Source organism: Oncorhynchus masou, chromosome 28 (genome assembly GCF_036934945.1).
Source record: "Oncorhynchus masou masou isolate Uvic2021 chromosome 28, UVic_Omas_1.1, whole genome shotgun sequence".
NCBI lineage: Eukaryota > Metazoa > Chordata > Actinopteri > Salmoniformes > Salmonidae > Oncorhynchus > Oncorhynchus masou.
In genome coordinates, this window is record NC_088239.1 from 3,716,358 (window position 1) to 3,734,637 (window position 18,280).

At 43.6% G+C, this 18,280-nt stretch overlaps 1 protein-coding gene across 1 annotated transcript in view; it reads right to left on the reverse strand.

Moving 5' to 3' along the window:
- mbtps2 (membrane-bound transcription factor peptidase, site 2) overlaps positions 1-17,986 on the reverse strand; it is a 55,672-nt gene extending 37,686 nt beyond the window's left edge. The window contains exons 1-6 of the mRNA XM_064941139.1: positions 17,787-17,986; positions 8,611-8,759; positions 8,177-8,315; positions 8,000-8,103; positions 3,211-3,338; positions 151-269 (exon numbers count right to left, since the gene is read on the reverse strand). Of these exons, the coding sequence (XP_064797211.1) occupies positions 151-269; positions 3,211-3,338; positions 8,000-8,103; positions 8,177-8,315; positions 8,611-8,759; positions 17,787-17,861 (714 nt within the window). The 5' untranslated portion in view covers positions 17,862-17,986. The remainder of the gene's footprint in view (positions 1-150; positions 270-3,210; positions 3,339-7,999; positions 8,104-8,176; positions 8,316-8,610; positions 8,760-17,786) is intronic.
- Between the last annotated feature and the right edge of the window lie 294 nt (positions 17,987-18,280).

Sequence of the window (18,280 nt, forward strand, 5' to 3'; positions counted from 1 at the left end):
TGGGGGATTGTTAATGGGACAAATGATGGCTTCAGTCGTAGTAGTTCAAAGGATAATAAAAACTGTGGTGCACATTCACGTTAGAAACTCAGCGTTCTATTTATCATTATCGTATCAATTCAGCTCGTCACACTACTGTCCCACACTAACCTGCACCACCTCGGTGACGAGGGCTCCAGCTCCAGTGTAATAAACAGGAAACAGGAAGACAGGCAAGAGGAAGAGGAAACACAATGCTGCTACACACAGCACAAAGTTATGCCACACCCCTAGAGAGAGAGAGAGAGACACCGACAGAGACAGAGAGAGAAGGAATGCAGTTTGGAAACCTACCAAAAAACAATTAGGCAACAACAAATTCAATCCCTTTTAGACAATTTCCTGGGTAAAACGTTCCACTGTAATAGTGAAGGTGTAAACTTGGCAGTAGAAAATCTTAACAGTATATTTAACCTCTCAGCTTCCCTATCAAATCTAAAAATCTCAAATAGAAAACCGAAGAAAATTAACAACAATGACAAATGGTTTGATGAAGAATGCAAAAATCTAAGAAAGAAATTGAGAAACCTGTCCAACCAAAAACATAGAGACCCGGAAAACCTGAGTCTACGCCTTCACTATGGTGAATCACTAAAACAATACAGAAATACACTACGGAAAAAGAAAGAACAGCATGTCAGAAATCAGCTCAATGTAATTGAAGAATCCATAGACTCCATTGGAAAACACTAAACAAACAACAACACGAAGAATTATCTATCCAAAATGGAGATGTATGGGTAAACCACTTCTCCAATCTTTTTGGCTCTATAACAATGAATAAAGAGCAAAAACATATACATGATCAAATACAGATCTTAGAATCAACTATTAAAGACTACCAGAACCCACTGGATTCTCCAATTACATTGAATGAGTTACAGGACAAAATAAAAACCCTCCAACCCAAAAAGGCCTGTGGTGTTGATGGTATCCTCAATGAAATGACCAAATATACCGACAACAAATTCCAATTGGCTATACTAAAACTCTTTAACACCATCCTTAGCTCTGGCATCTTCCCCAATATTTGGAACCAAGGACTGATCACCCCAATCCACAAAAGTGGAGACAAATTTGACCCCAATAACTACCGTGGAATATGAGTCAACAGTAACCTTGGGAAAATCCTCTGCATTATCATTAACAGCACTCATACACTTCCTCAATGAAAACAATGTACTGAGCAAATGTCAAATTGGCTTTTTACCAAATTACCGTAGAACAGACCATGTATTCACCCTGCACACCCTAATTGACAACCAAACAAACCAAAACAAAGGCAAAGTCTTCTCATGCTTTGTTGATTTCAAAAAAGCCTTCGACTCAATTTGGCATGAGGGTCTGCTATACAAACTAATGGAAAGTGGTGTTGGGGGTAAAACATACGACATTATAAAATCCATGTACACAAACAACAAGTGTGTGGTTAAAATTGGCAAAAAACACACACATTTCTTCACACAGGGTCGTGGGGTTAGACAGGGATGCAGCTTAAGCCCCACCCTCTTCAACATATATATTAACGAATTGGCGCGGACTAGAATCCGAAGTCAAATGTCAGCTGTTTGCTGATGATCTGGTGCTTCTGTCACCAACCAAGGAGGGCCTACAGCAGCACCTAGATCTTATGCACAGATTCTGTCAGACCTGGGCCCTGACAGTAAATCTCAGTAAGACCAAAATAATGGTGTTCCAAAAAAGGTCCAGTCACCAGGACCACAAATACAAATTCCATCTCGACACTGTTGCCCTAGAGCCCACAAAAAACTATACATACCTTGGCCTAAACATCAGCGCCACAGGTAACTTCCACAAAGCTGTGAACGATTTGAGAGACAAGGCAAGAAGGGCATTCTATGCCATCAAAAGGAACATAAATTTCAACATAACAATTAAGATTTGGCTAAAAATACTTGAATCAGTCATAGAGTCCATTGCCCTTTATGGTTGTGAGGTCTGGGGTCCGCTCACCAACCAAGACTTCACAAAATGGGACAAACAGCAAATTGAGACTCTGCAAAAAAATATATATATATATATCCTCCGTGTACAACGTAGAACACCAAATAATGCATGCAGAGCAGAATTAGGCCGATATCCACTAATTATCAAAATCCAGAAAAGAGCCGTTAAATTCTATAACCACCTAAAAGGAAGCGATTCCCAAACCTTCCACAACAAAGCCATCACCTACAGAGACATTACCTGGAGAAGAGTCCCCTAAGCAAGCTGTTCCTGGGGCTCTGTTCACAAACACACCCTACAGAGCCCCAGGACAGCAGCACAATTAGACCCAACCAAATCATGAGAAAACAAAAAGATAATTACTTGACACATTGGAAAGAATTAACAAAAAAACAGAGCAAACTAGAATGCTTTTTGGCCCTAAACAGAGAGTACACAGCGGCAGAATACCTGACCACTGTGACTGACCCAAAATTAAAGAAAGCGTTGACTATGTACAGACTCAGTGAGCATAGCCTTGCTATTGAGAAAGGCAGACATGGCTCTCAAGAGAAGACAGGCTATGTGCTCACTGCCCACAAAATGAGGTGGAAACTGAGCTGCACTTCCTAACCTCCTGCCCAATGTATGACCATATTAGAGAGACATATTTCCCTCAAATTACAGATCCACAAAGAATTCGAAAACAAATCCAATTTTGAAAAACTCCCATATCTACTGGGTCAAATTCCACAGTGTGCCATCACAGCAGCAAGATTTGTGACCTGTTGCCACGAGAAAAGGGCAACCAGTGAAGAACACACACCATTGTAAATACAACCCATATTTATGCTTATTTATTTTATCTTGTGTCCTTTACCATTTGTACATTGTTAAAACACTGTATATATATATAATATGACATTTGTAATGTCTTTATCGTTTTGAAACTTCTGTATGTGTAATGTTTAATGTTAATTTTTATTGTTTATTTCACTTTATATATTACCTACCTCACTTGCTTTGGCAATGTTAACACATGTTTCCCATGCCAATAAAGCCCTTGAATTGAATTGAGTGGTGTCTTAGTGATCACCTGCCAAGTGGTCGAACAGATTTGATTCATCATGAATAGAAAACAACGGACGATGTTCTGGTTAGAGGACCCAATAGTACACAAGCTCTCTTAGTTGAGATGTGTGTCTGAATGTGTGAGAATCTTACCTGCACAGAAGATGCGTAGCTGTTGGGCAGGTGAGATGAGGTTGAGGTGTGTGGTGAAGAGATCTACGAAAGCTCCGGGATACACCACGAACACAAACACACCGAAACCATTCACACGTACCTGCTCCCTACACACACACACACACACACACACACACGCACACACACACACACTTTCTATTTTAAAGGTTCCATTTTTTCATGTGTACAACATCTAAAAACCTGCATCACAATACTGAGAACGTTTACATTTCTAAAAGGAGGGATTTTGTGTTTTTTGAAGAAATATTTTTTTCCCCTGGAGCTCCCGTACTACACAACGACGATGAGGAAGTGAATCGCTGGTTGGAGTAGGTGAAAGTTAAATCGCAAAAAAAAATATCCTTAAACATTTGAATTTTTTTATTTGCTATGTGATGTGATGGAGTGTAAAATGGACTTTAACCTCTTACACTTATGGTGGCGCTATTTCATTTTTGGAAGAAAAACGTTCCCGTTTTAAACAAGATATTTTGTCACAAAAAGATGCTCGACTATGCATATAATTGCTACTGTTCGAAAGAAAACACTCTGACGTGTCCAGAAATACAAATATCTTCTCTGTGCGTGCCCTAGAACGTGAGCTTCAGGCAAAACCAAGATGACTTGGCATCCAGGAAATGACAAGGATTTTTGAGGCTCTGTCTTTCATGATCTCCTTATATGGCTGTGAACGCAAGAGGAATGAGTCTGCCCTTTCTGTCATTTCCCCAAGGTGTCTGCAGCATTGTGACGTATTTGTAGGCAGATCGTTGGAAGATTGACCATAAGAGACCACATTTACCACGTGTCCGCCCGGTGTCCTGCGCCGAAATTGGTGCGCAAAAGTCACCTGCCAGTATTTTTCCATGGAGCAGAGAGAGAGAAGCAAGCTTCCAAGAACTGCATGTCAATGAAGAGATATGTGAAAAAACACCTTGAGGATTGATTCCAAACAACGTTTGCCATGTTTCGGTCGATATTATGTAGTTAATCCGGAAAAAGTTTCACGTTGTAGGTGACTGCATTTTCGGTTCGTTTCGGTAGCCAGGCGCAATGTAGAAAACGGAACGATTTCTCCTACACACAGACGCTTTCAGGAAACACTGCGCATTTGGTATGTGGCTGGGAGTCTCCTCATTGAAAACATCAGAAGCTCTTCAAAGGTAAATGATTTTATTTATTTGGTTATCTGGCTTTTGTGAAAATGTTGCGTGCTACATGCTACACAAAATGCTATGCTAGCTTTGCATACTCTTACACAAATTAGTCAATTTCTATGGTTCAAAAGCATATTTTGAAAATCTGAGATGACAGTGTTGTTAAGAAAAGGCTAAGCTTGAGAGCAAACGCATTATTTTAATTTTATTTGCGATTTTCAGAAATCGTTAACGTTGCGTTATGCTAATGAGCCTGAGGCTTAGTCACAATCCCGGATCCGGGATGGGGAGTTTCAAGAGGTTAATCTCAAGTTAACTTAATCATTGGAGTCTGGAGCACATTTGTTTTTATCTCAGTTCAGAAAAAGCATGGTCAGAGTTAGTGACTCAGTTCAGTCACAGCATGGTCCAGTTAGTGACTCAGTTCAGTCACAGCATGGTCCAGTTAGTGACTCACTCAGTTCAGTCACAGCATGGTCCAGTTAGTGACTCACTCAGTTCAGTCACAGCATGGTCCAGTTAGTGACTCACTCAGTTCAGTGACAGCATGGTCAGAGTTAGTGACTCAGTTCAGTTACAGCATGGTCAGAGTTAGTGACTCAGTTCAGTCACAGCATGGTCCAGTTAGTGACTCACTCAGTTCAGTCACAGCATGGTCCAGTTAGTGACTCACTCAGTTCAGTGACAGCATGGTCAGAGTTAGTGACTCAGTTCAGTTACAGCATGGTCAGAGTTAGTGACTCAGTTCAGTCAAAGCATGGTCCAGTTAGTGACTCAGTTCAGTTACAGCATCATCATCATTAGTGACTCAATTCAGTTACAGCATGGTCCAGTTAGTGACTCAGTCCCAGTTCAGTTACAGCATGGTCCAGTTAGTGACTCAGTTCAGTTACAGCATGGTCCAGTTAGTGACTCAGTTCAGTTACAGCATGGTCCAGTTAGTGACTCAGTTCAGTTACAGCATGGTCCAGTTAGTGACTTAGTTCAGTTACAGCATGGTCCAGTTAGTGACTCAGTTCAGTCACAGCATGGTCCAGTTAGTGACTCAGTTCAGTCACAGCATGGTCCAGTTAGTGACTCAGTTCAGTCACAGCATGGTCCAGTTAGTGACTCAGTTCAGTCACAGCATGGTCAGAGTTAGTGACTCAGTTCAGTAACAGCATGGTCCAGTTCGTGTCTCTGTCCCAGTTCAGTCACAGCATGGTCAACGTTAGTGACTCAGTTCAGTTAAAGCATGATCCAGTTAGTGACTCAGTTCAGTCACAGCATGGTCAGAATTAGTGACTCAGTTCAGTTACAGCATGGTCAGAGTTAGTGTCTCAGTTCAGTCACAGCATGTTCCAGTTAGTGACTCTGTCCCAGTTCAGAGAGAGCATGGCTCAGTTCGTGACTCAGTTCAGTCACAGCATGGTCAGAGTTAGTGACTCGGTTCAGTCACAGCATGGTCAGAGTTAGTGACTCGGTTCAGTCACAAAATGGTCAGAGTTAGTGACTCAGTTCAGTCACAGCATGGTCAGAGTTAGCGATTCGGTTCAGTCACAGCATGGTCAGAGTTAGCGACTCGGTTCAGTCACAGCATGGTCAGAGTTAGCGACTCGGTTCAGTCACAGCATGGTCAGAGTTAGCGACTCGGTTCAGTCACAGCATGGTCAGAGTTAGCGACTCGGTTCAGTCACAGCATGGTCAGAGTGAGCGTCTCGGTTCAGTGACAGCATGGTCAGAGTGAGCGTCTCGGTTCAGTGACAGCATGGTCCAGTTAGCGACTCGGTTCAGTGGCAGCGTGGTCCAGTTAGCGACTCGGTTCAGTTGCAGCGTGGTCCAGTTAGCGACTCGGTTCAGTTACAGCGTGGTCCAGTTAGCGACTCGGTTCAGTTACAGCGTGGTCCAGTTAGCGACTCGGTTCAGTCAAAGCGTGGTCAGAGTTAGTGACTCGGTTCAGTCACCGCGTGGTCAGAGTTAGTGACTCAGTTCAGTCACCGCGTGGTCAGAGTTAGTGACTCAGTTCAGTCACCGCGTGGTCAGAGTTAGTGACTCAGTTCAGTCACCGCGTGGTCAGAGTTAGTGACTCAGTTCAGTCACCGCGTGGTCAGAGTTAGTGACTCAGTTCAGTCACAGCGTGGTCAGAGTTAGTGACTCAGTTCAGTCACAGCGTGGTCAGAGTTAGTGACTCAGTTCAGTCACCGCGTGGTCAGAGTTAGTGACTCAGTTCAGTCACCGCGTGGTCAGAGTTAGTGACTCAGTTCAGTCACCGCGTGGTCAGAGTTAGTGACTCAGTTCAGTCACCGCGTGGTCAGAGTTAGTGACTCAGTTCAGTCACCGCGTGGTCAGAGTTAGTGACTCAGTTCAGTCACCGCGTGGTCAGAGTTAGTGACTCAGTTCAGTCACCGCGTGGTCAGAGTTAGTGACTCAGTTCAGTCACCGCGTGGTCAGAGTTAGTGACTCAGTTCAGTCACCGCGTGGTCAGAGTTAGTGACTCAGTTCAGTCACCGTGTGGTCAGAGTTAGTGACTCAGTTCAGTCACCGCGTGGTCAGAGTTAGTGACTCAGTTCAGTCACCGCGTGGTCAGAGTTAGTGACTCAGTTCAGTCACCGCGTGGTCAGAGTTAGTGACTCAGTTCAGTCACCGCGTGGTCAGAGTTAGTGACTCAGTTCAGTCACCGCGTGGTCAGAGTTAGTGACTCAGTTCAGTCACAGCGTGGTCAGAGTTAGTGACTCAGTTCAGTCACCGCGTGGTCAGAGTTAGTGACTCAGTTCAGTCACCGCGTGGTCAGAGTTAGTGACTCAGTTCAGTCACCGCGTGGTCAGAGTTAGTGACTCAGTTCAGTCACCGCGTGGTCAGAGTTAGTGACTCAGTTCAGTCACCGCGTGGTCAGAGTTAGTGACTCAGTTCAGTCACCGCGTGGTCAGAGTTAGTGACTCAGTTCAGTCACCGCGTGGTCAGAGTTAGTGACTCAGTTCAGTCACCGCGTGGTCAGAGTTAGTGACTCAGTTCAGTCACCGCGTGGTCAGAGTTAGTGACTCAGTTCAGTCACCGCGTGGTCAGAGTTAGTGACTCAGTTCAGTCACCGCGTGGTCAGAGTTAGTGACTCAGTGCAGTCACAGCGTGGTCAGAGTTAGTGACTCAGTGCAGTCACAGCGTGGTCAGAGTTAGTGACTCAGTGCAGTCACAGCGTGGTCAGAGTTAGTGACTCAGTGCAGTCACAGCGTGGTCAGAGTTAGTGACTCAGTGCAGTCACAGCGTGGTCAGAGTTAGTGACTCAGTGCAGTCACAGCGTGGTCAGAGTTAGTGACTCAGTGCAGTCACAGCGTGGTCAGAGTTAGTGACTCAGTTCAGTCACAGCGTGGTCAGAGTTAGTGACTCAGTTCAGTCACAGCGTGGTCAGAGTTAGTGACTCAGTTCAGTCACAGCGTGGTCAGAGTTAGTGACTCAGTTCAGTCACAGCGTGGTCAGAGTTAGTGACTCAGTGCAGTCACAGCGTGGTCAGAGTTAGTGACTCAGTGCAGTCACAGCGTGGTCAGAGTTAGTGACTCAGTGCAGTCACAGCGTGGTCAGAGTTAGTGACTCAGTGCAGTTACAGCGTGGTCAGAGTTAGTGTGTGTGATACATCTTACCTTATCGCTGCCACTGCATGGCCCAGTTCGTGTATGACCCCACTGACCAGCAAAGCAGAGAAGAAGTAGGCCAGCTGGCTGACTGGCAGGTTTATACCTGGGACCTGCACACACACATACACAGCAGTCAGTTCACAGACACACACACACAGACACACACGCGTTCTTTGTACGTACCACCACCTGTAGTGTTTGTTGATTGGCTCCCTGAGGGTGGTCTGATGTCATCTGATGGACAGTCTGCTGCAGGGTTCTAATTAGCAGCACCACCGAACCACACATAGACACCAGCCCAAACACTAGACCACTGGTAAACCTACACACACACACACACACACACACACACACACACACACACACACACGTGGAACCGGAAACCGAGGGAATTAGAGTTAAGAGGGGTCAGGGATAAGAAATCAGGTCTTACCAGAGCGAGAGTGTGTGAGGGTTAGAGGACAAGGGTTAGAGGTCAGGTCTTACCAGAGGTAGAGGGCATGAGGGTTAGAGGTCAGGTCTTACCAGAGGAAGAGGGCATGAGGGTTAAGGGTCAGGTCTTATCATAGGTAGTGTGCGTGAGGGTTAGAGGCCAAGGGGCAGAGGTCAGGTCTTACCAGAGGTAGAGGGCGTGTGGGTTGATGCGAGCGCAGCGTGAGAAGAGGCGGTTGAAGAGGGAGGTCTGCCAGCGGATGTGGAACGGAGAGAGAGACAGACCCTTTGACCCTAGCCACATCTCATAACAATGACCATATGACTCAGACAACTGAGGGAGAGGAGGAGAGAGGACGTGTTACCTCTGCCCTGACACACGTATCAAATACATTTGATTCATTCAAATGTATGTTTTAGCACAATATTCCAAATACCAGTATCACAAGAATGAAGGTTTTATTCTTTTTAAAATTGAATTTCACCTTTATTTAACCAGGTAAGCTAGTTGAGAACAAGTTCTCATTTACAACTGCGGCCTGGCCAAGATAAAGCCAAGCAGTGCAACACAAACACAGGGTTACACATGGAATAAACAAGCGTACAGTCAATAACACAATAGAAATAAAATAAAGTCTATATACAGTGTGTGCAAAAGGCATGAGGAGGTAGGCAATAAATAGGCCATAGTAGCAAAGTAATTACAATTTAGCAGATTAACACTGGAGTGATAAATGAGCAGATGATGATGTGCAAGTAGAAATACTGGTGTGCAAAAGACCAGAAAATAAAATCAAATAAAAACAGCATGGGGATGAGGTAGGTAGATTGGGTGGGCTATTTACAGATGGACTATGTACACCTGCAGTGATTGGTTTGCTGCTCAGATAGTTGACGGTTAAAGTTAGTAAGGGAAATATAATTCTCCAGCTTCAGCGATATTTGCAATTCGTTCCAGTCACTGGAAGCAGAGAAATGGAAGGAAAGGCAGCCAAAGGAGGTGTTGGCTTTGGGGATGACCAGTGAGATATACCTGCTGGACTACGGGTGGGTGTTGTTATCGTGACCAGTGAGCTGAGATAAGGCGGAGCTTTACCTAGCATAGACTTATAGATGACCTGGAGCCACTGGGTCATACAGGTCGTGGGTGGGTGGTATAAGGGGCTTTGGTAAAAAAAAATGGATGGCACTGTGATAGACTGAGAGTAGAGTAGAGTGTTGGAAGCTATTTTGTAGATGACATCGCCGAAGTCGAGGATCGGTAGGATAGTCAGCAGGATAGCCGGCAGCTTTGAAATCTTTAGGGATCTCGGACGATACGAAAGAGTCTTATGAGCGTTTATGTCCGCTTGTTCTCATGTTGTCTTTTTGGTCTGTCTCCTTCACTCCTACTGTGACTCTGTACTCTCTCATTTACACACACACACACACACACACACACCAAGCCCCTCCCCCACACCACAAGCCCCTCCCACTCAACAACAAAGATAAGAGCACTGTCTCTCGGAATAGCGGTTTGAACTCCGTACTTGCATTTTAGCTTTGGTCCAACAGAAATCGGTCTTATGGACATCAAAACATTATTTTACTGTAATAGAGGAGAAAACCTTCCTAACTAGACCATATTTATGTCTTTACTCCTCAAATCGCACACAGAACAGACCCCATTAGAACCAGAGACATCTCAAGTCCTCAAATCGCACACAGAGCAGACACTATTAGAAGATTCATTGAATATGGAAAATGAATGCCGAACGCGGCATTATGGTAACATGTACCGCTAGAAGCATTTTACTCAAAGACTGTTTACCAGCTGTCTAGTTTTATAAATGTGCAATAAGCATGAAACAATTATATAAGAAATTGGCAAGTTCTTCTCATTGTGAAAAATAAGGTAGGCCACTTGATTTCAACATTTGAACAAAGTGGACTGGATAGCATTCTGCTCAAACAGTTGGAGATGGACAGAAGGGTGTGTTCATAACAATTCAACTGTTCTCACTTGCTATTAAGCAAATACATCCAAGTTGGCTAGACTTTAAATACAAAGACTAGCTGGCTAATCACTAACATGTGGGCTTGTGTTTGAGAGACTTGCTTATGAGACCTTGGTTAATTTTCTATAATAATTGCTACAAGATGTTGGTCATTAGTAGTAGATGTGCATAAAATGTGCAAAAAAAGTCATTTTCATAGATAGTCGCTTTCATGTCTGTCTATTGCAAAAAACAGGTAAACTATTTTGATAAAATAATTAAAATTATCAATGGTTCTTATGGTGGTGGATGGTTTATACTAAATTTATCCTAGGTATAAATTCACAAGGCCCGTTTGAAGTGCAGTGTATTTCACCTTAAAATTGTACAACTAAGCTTATATAGAGAAGACACACACACACTATACAGTTGAAGTCGGAAGTTTACATACACTTAGGTTGGAGTCATTAAAACTCGTTTTTCAACCACTCCACAAATTTCTTGTTAACAAACTATTGTTTTGGCAAGTTGGTTAGGACATCTACTTTGTGCACGACACAAGTCATTTTTCCAACAATTGTTTACAGACAGATTATTTCACTGTATCACAATTCCAGCTGGCCAGAAGTTTACATACACAAGTTGACTGTGCCTTTAAACAGCTTGGAAAATTCCAGAAAATGATGTCATGGCTTTAGAAGCTTCTTATAGGCTAATTGACATGATTTGAGTCAATTGGAGGTGTACCTGTGGATGTATTTCAAGGCCTACATTCAAACTCAGTGCCTCTTTGCTTGACATCATGGGAAAATCAAAAGAAATCAGTAAAGACCTCAGAAAGAAAACTGTAGACCTCCACAAGTCTGGTTCATCCTTGGGAGCAATTTCCAAACGCCTAAAGGTACCACGTTCATCTGTACAAACAATAGTATGTGAGTATAAACACCATGGGACCAGGCAACCGTCATACCTCTCAAGAAGGAGATGCTTTCTGTCTCCTAGAGACACGTACTTTGGTGCGAAAAGTGAAAATCAATCCCAGAACAGCAGCAAAGGACCTTGTGAAGATGCTGGAGGAAACAGGTACAAAAGTATCTATATCCAAAGTAAAACAAGTCCTATGAGTTGATATATAAAACAACACAAGATTCAAGACTGTGCTTTTCAGTTAAAAGTATTATCTAGAATTCTTGCCACCAACAAAATGTTGAATATTTGTGGCATAAAATCATCGAAGCTCTGCAGATTTTGTTGTAAGGATACAGAATCAATAGACCGTTTATTTAGGTATTGCCCTCAGGTAGCCTGTTTCTGGTCTCAGGTTCAGGAATGGCTGGAAATGCATAGCATTGATCTCAAATTCACCCTAGAAAAATGATTTATCTTCAACTCTGTAGATTCTATTCGATAGATTGAAATTGTATGGTAAATATCATAGCATAGTTGAAAGATATGTGTTGCGTAGAAACCCGAAGAGGGTGACCAGCAGAGATAGATGGGATGGGCTGAGGGAAGCTGAGGGTTGGTATGTAGAATTGGAGACAAGTGGGAGTGGAGTTGCTGTGTGAGAGACAGAATGATGGTCAAGAAAGGGGGGGAAAAGTCTAAATCAAACAAAAGTACATTTGAATGACATTAAGTGGCAATGTTTTTACAACTAATCCGGTTTGCCTGAGGCTGATGCCGTGCAGGTGTTTGTACACATGCATATACACACAAATAAACACATACAAGAACACATACATACATGTAACAGTGCTAGACATGCACACAAACATATACAGTAAGCATTGCTGTTATGATTTTAGTTGTCCTTTGTTTTAAATGGGTTTTGTTTTATTATTTTTGCATTGTTTGCTGTTTTCTTGTCTTTTCCTTTTTCTCTTTAGTTCTCTTGGTTGTTGGTGTATTGGGGGGTTATTGGGGGTGGGGAATGGAATTAATTGTATTTTTTATTGTCCTCGGGGAGGACTGTGGGAGGGATCTCGACTGGTTGAGAGACAGCTATTGGGGAACTGTGGGGGGGATCTTGGAGGGTTTGGGTTTCACAAGATTGTAATCATGAAAAAGGAAACGGTGACATATTTCATTACACTATCATGCACATGCACCCTCACACAAGGATGGCTCTGTTTCAGAAAGACTGATTCATGTTTGATAGTGTCTTGATGCTGTATTGGTTTGTCCTTCATGTTCTAATACTTTAATGTTACCCCTTGTGTTTTTTGTAATAAAAAAAATAATTAAAAATAAATAAAAGATTCCTATCTCAACATAAGCTGAGAGGCCACTCTGCAAGATAGAAGCCACTGCTCCAAAACCAAAACCAGACTAAAAACCAGACTACGTTTTGCAACTGCACATGGGGACAAAGATTGTACTTTTTGGAGAAATGTCCTCTGGTCTGATGAAACGAAAATAGAACCGTTTGGCCATAACGTTATGTTTGGAGGATAAAGAGGGAGGCTTGCAAACCGACGAACACCATCCAAACCATGAAGCACGGGGGTGGCAGCATCATGTTGTGGGGGTGCTTTGCTACAGGAGGTACTGGTGCACTTCACAAAATAGACAGCATCATGAGGAGGAAAATTATGTGCATATGTTGAAGCAACATCTCAAGACATCAGTCAGGAAGTTAAAGCTTGGTCGCAAATGGGTCTTCCAAATGGACAATGACCCCAACCATACTTCCAAAGTTGTGTCAAAATGGCTTAAGGACAACAAAGTCAAGGTATTGAGTGGCCATCACAAAGTCCTGACCTCAATCCCATAGAAAATTTGGGGGCAGAACTGAAAAAGCGTGTGTGAGCAAGGAGGCCTACAAACCTGACTCAGTTACACCAGCTCGGTCAGGAGTAATGGGCCAAAATTCACGCAACTTATTGTGGGAAGCTTGTGGAAGGCTACCTGAAACGTTTGACCCAAGTTAAACCATTTAAAGGCAATGCTACCAAATACCAATTGAGTGTATGTAAACTTCTGACCCACTGGGAATGTGATGAAATAAATCAAAGTTGAATAAATCACTCTACTGTTATTCTGACATTTTATATTCTTAAAATAAAGAGGTGATCCTAACTGTCCTAAAACAGGGGATTTTTACTAGGATTAAATGTCAGGTATTGTGAAAAACTGAGTTTAAATGTATTTGGCTAAGGTTTATGTAAACTTCCGACTTCAATTGTATATACAGTGAATCGACCATATGTTTGAAAAAAATGTAGATATGATTTTTAGTCCATACCACTGCCATTTACACCGATCGTGCTAGCCCCGGTACGCACACTGATCGTGCAAGCCCCTGTACGCACACCGATCATGCTAGCCCCAACAGGACTGTAACTACCCATTGGATATCATGAAATTGGGGATAAAAAGGTCCAAAAAAATAACAATAATAAAAAAGTGAAAGAGGTCAAAAAACCTGAATACAAAAACTTGGGTTAATCAGTATTTTTGCTGTGGTATTAAGTATTGATTTTTCTAATTCTGCCCTCGAGAGGATTTAGCAGAAATTTACAAATAGCATTGAAATCTGCAATAAATAAATGTTTAACTTTAAATAAAGTCTCTTTTTGCACTTTAACAGCTACAATAAATCTATCCAAATCAATGTAAAAATCAAAAACTTTCTTCGTCACATGCGCCAAATAAAACAAGTGTAGACTTTACCGTGACATGCTGAATCAAACAAGCTAAGCGTCAGTATAGAGACAAAGTAGAATCTCAATTCAACGGCTCAGACACAAGAGGTATGTGGCAGGGTCTACAGTCAATCACGGACTACAGGAAGAAATCCAACCCAGTCACGGACCAGGATGTCTTGCTCCCAGGCAGACTAAATAACTTTTTGCCCGCTTTGAGGACAATACAGTGCCACTGACACGGCATCCAACGAAAACATGCGGACTCTCCTTCACTACAGCCGAGGGGAGTAAAACATTTAAACGTGTTAACCCTCGCAAGGCTGCAGGCCCAGACGGCATCCCCAGCCGCGCCCTCAGAGCATGCGCAGACCAGCTGGCTGGTGTGTTTACAGACATATTCAATCAATCCCTATACCAGTCTGCTGTTCCCACATGCTTCAATAGGGCCACCATTGTTCCTGTTCCCAAGAAAGCTAAGGTAACTGAGCTAAACGACTACCGCCCCATAGCACTCACTTCCGTCATCATGAAGTGCTTTGAGAGAGTAGTCAAGGACCATATCACCTTCACCCTACCTGACACCATAGACCCACTCCAATTTGCTTACCGCCCAAATAGGTCCACAGACGATGCAATCTCAACCACACTGCACACTGCCCTAACCCATCTGGACAAGAGGAATACCTATGTGAGAATGCTGTTCATCGACTACAGCTCGGCATTTAACACCATAGTACCCTACAAGCTCGTCATCAAGCTCGAGACCCTGGGTCTCGACCCCGTCCTGTGCAACTGGGTACTGGACTTCCTGACGGGCCGCCCCCAGGTGGTGAGGGTAGGCAACAACATCTCCACCCCGCTGATCCTCAACACTGGGGCCCCACAAGGGTGCGTTCTGAGCCCTCTCCTGTACTCCCTGTTCACCCACGACTGTGTGGCCACGCACGCCTCCAACTCAATCATCAAGTTTGCGGATGACAAAACAGTGGTAGGCTTGATTACCAACAATGACTAGACGGCCTACAGGGAGGAGGTGAGGGCCCTCGGAGTGTGGTGTCAGGAAAATAACCTCACACTCAATGTCAACAAAACTAAGGAGATGATTGTGGACTTCAGGAACAGCAGAGGGAACACCCCCCCTATCCACATCGATGGAACAGTAGTGGAGAGAGTAGTAAGTTTTAAGTTCCTCGGCATACACATCACAGACAAACTGAATTGGTCCACCCACACAGACAGCATCGTGAAGAAGGTGCAGCAGTGCCTCTTCAACCTCAGGAGGCTGAAGAAATTCAGCTTGTCACCCAAAAGCACTCACAAACTTCTACAGATGCACAATCGAGAGCATCCTGGCGGGCTGTATCACCACCTGGTACGGCAACTGCTCCGCCCACAACCGTAAGGCTCTCCAGAGGGTAGTGAGGTCTGCACAACGCATCACCGGGGGCAAACTACCTGCTCTCCAGGACACCTACACCACCCGATGTTACAGGAAGGCCATAAAGATCATCAAGGACAACAACCACCCGAGCCACTGCCTGTTCACCCCGCTATCATCCAGAAGGCGAGGTCAGTACAGGTGCATCAAAGCTGGGACCAGGAGACTGAAAAACAACTTCTATCTCAAGGCCATCAGACTGTTAAACAGCCACCACTAACATTGAGTGGCTGCTGCCAACACAACTCCAGCCACTTTAATAATGGGAATTGATGGGAAATTATGTAAAATATATCACTAGCCACTTTAAACAATGCTACCTAGTATAATGTTTACATACGCTACATTATTCATCTCATATGTATACGTATATACTGTACTCTCATCTACTGCATCTTTATGTAATACATGTAATCACTAGCCACTTTAACTATGCCACTTTGTTTACATACTCATCTCATATGTATATACTGTACTCGATACCATCTACTGTATCTTGCCTATGCTGCTCTGTACCATCACTCATTCATATCTTTATGTACATATTCTTTATCCCCTTACACTTGTGTGTATAAAACAGTAGTTTTGGAATTGTTAGTTAGATTACTTGTTGGTTATTACTGCATTGTCGGAACTAGAAGCACAAGCATTTCGCTACTCGGATTAACATCTGCTAACCATGTGTATGTGACAAATAAAATTTGATTTTATACCGTGACATGCTGAATACAACATGTGTAGACTTTACCGTGACATGCTGAATACAACATGTGTAGACTTTACCATGACATGCTGAATACAACATGTGTAGACTTTACCGTGACATGCTGAATACAACATGTGTAGACTTTACCGTGACATGCTTACTGACAAGCCCTTAACCAACAGTGCAGTTCAAGAAAGAGTTAAGAAAATATTTTCTCGATAAACTAAAGTAAATTATAGAAAACACAATGACATAACAATAACGAGGCTCTATACAGGGGGTCCCATGCGGTGGTTCAGGTTAGTAATGAGGCTCTATACAGGGGGTACCAATACCGAGTCAATGTGCAGGGTCCAGGTTAGTAATGAGGCTATATACAGGGAGTACCAGTACTGAGTCAATGTGCGATGGTTCAGGTTAGTCGAGGTAATTTGTACATGGAGGTAGGGGTGAAGTGGCTATGCATAGATAATAAACAGAGAGTAGCAGCAGTGTACAAAACAAATGGAGGGGTCAACGTAAATAGTCCAGTGGTCAGTTGATTAGTTGTTCAGCAGTCTGATGGTTTAGGGGTAAAAGCTGTTGAGGAGCCTTTTGGTCCTAGACTTGGCGCTCCGGTACCGCCTGCCGTTTCAGTCTCCTGAGCGGGAAAAGGTGTTGTCGTGCCCTCTTCACGACTGTCTTGGTGTGTTTGGACCATGATAGTTATTTTGACTATAAACACAACGGCATGCTAATTTAAAAGATGGCTAGTCATCATTAGCCTGGTTCTGTATGGAGGCACATTATGGAACACTAACGAAATGGTGCAACCAACTGAAAAGGTTGGTAGCACAGTAGTAATGTTACGGTTGTTTCCAAAGCTCCGAGGCATGCATCGACATTGCTAAGCAGTTTCATTCGAAACAGTGTGCTGATGCTTGTATCACTTTATCAGAAATACGTGATCAATGACGTCCGATGCTTATTTTTGTCGAACAACCACCTGATTGGTTTGGTATTGGTTTGGTAGAAGATAAAAGGCTACTGGCATGTGCGACGTAATTTATAATAATTTGGCTATTCTAAATTATTTTGACCAGCAGGTGCGACTAGCCCCTATATGGGCAGTGTCCCCAACACCATTTCTGAGTCCAAACTAGCCCCTGGCCTTACCCCTTCTAGTCTAGACCAGGATGGGAAAACTCCAGTCCCCTGAGGCCTAATTGGTGTCACACTTTAACCCCAGCTAATAATCAACCAATCATGATCTTCAGTTAAGAATGCAATTACTTAATCAGCTGTGTTTGTTGGGGATGTGGGGAAAGTGGAACACCGCTCTGACCCCCGAGGACTGGAGTTGACCATCCCAGGTACAGGTAACACATTCTGCTGTGTCAGATGGAAACGTATCGTAATAGTGAACTGGTTAGTTAACGTTAGCTAGCTAACTACCTCGTATAAGTAAAATATAACAGCAGGTTAATTACATAACAATCTCGTTAAATCGGGTCCGTCGTGCAGATAACTTGGTCGATGGACCGGATCTAATGACTACCGTTAGCGAGCATATAGTCAGTAAAACATTACAACACCGGGATCGTAACATTACCTTCAGAAGCACGTCTGTGAGATAGACGAAGCACCAGCCGCACAAAACACACACCACGAGCGGCACGGGAATCATGACGAGAGAACGAGCAGACAGGGGGGGAGAAGAAATATAACACACTCAATCTCTACACGGTTACAGACAAGCTCATCTTCCCCACTGTGCGACGCCACTTCCGGGACGATGACGCAAGGCCAGAGCAGTCGATAAGGTCAGACAGTAAAGTGTAGAATGATCGTCCGGGTAAATGCCGGTGTGGTGCCGAAAATCTCCCCCTTCCCGTGAAACCGCACATACTCAGTTCTTCATTGGTGCGACTTCCTTGATCGTTGAAATTTCTGCTCTTCACTCCGTTGTCAGTTTAGCCAACATTTCACTGATCTTAGAAAGCATTTTTTTATTTGTGTCCTTCAGGGCAGCTGTCAATGATCACGTTTATTTTTATGGCGGTTTGATCGCGGGGGAGGCACTAGTAATGTCTGCAGTTTTCGGTT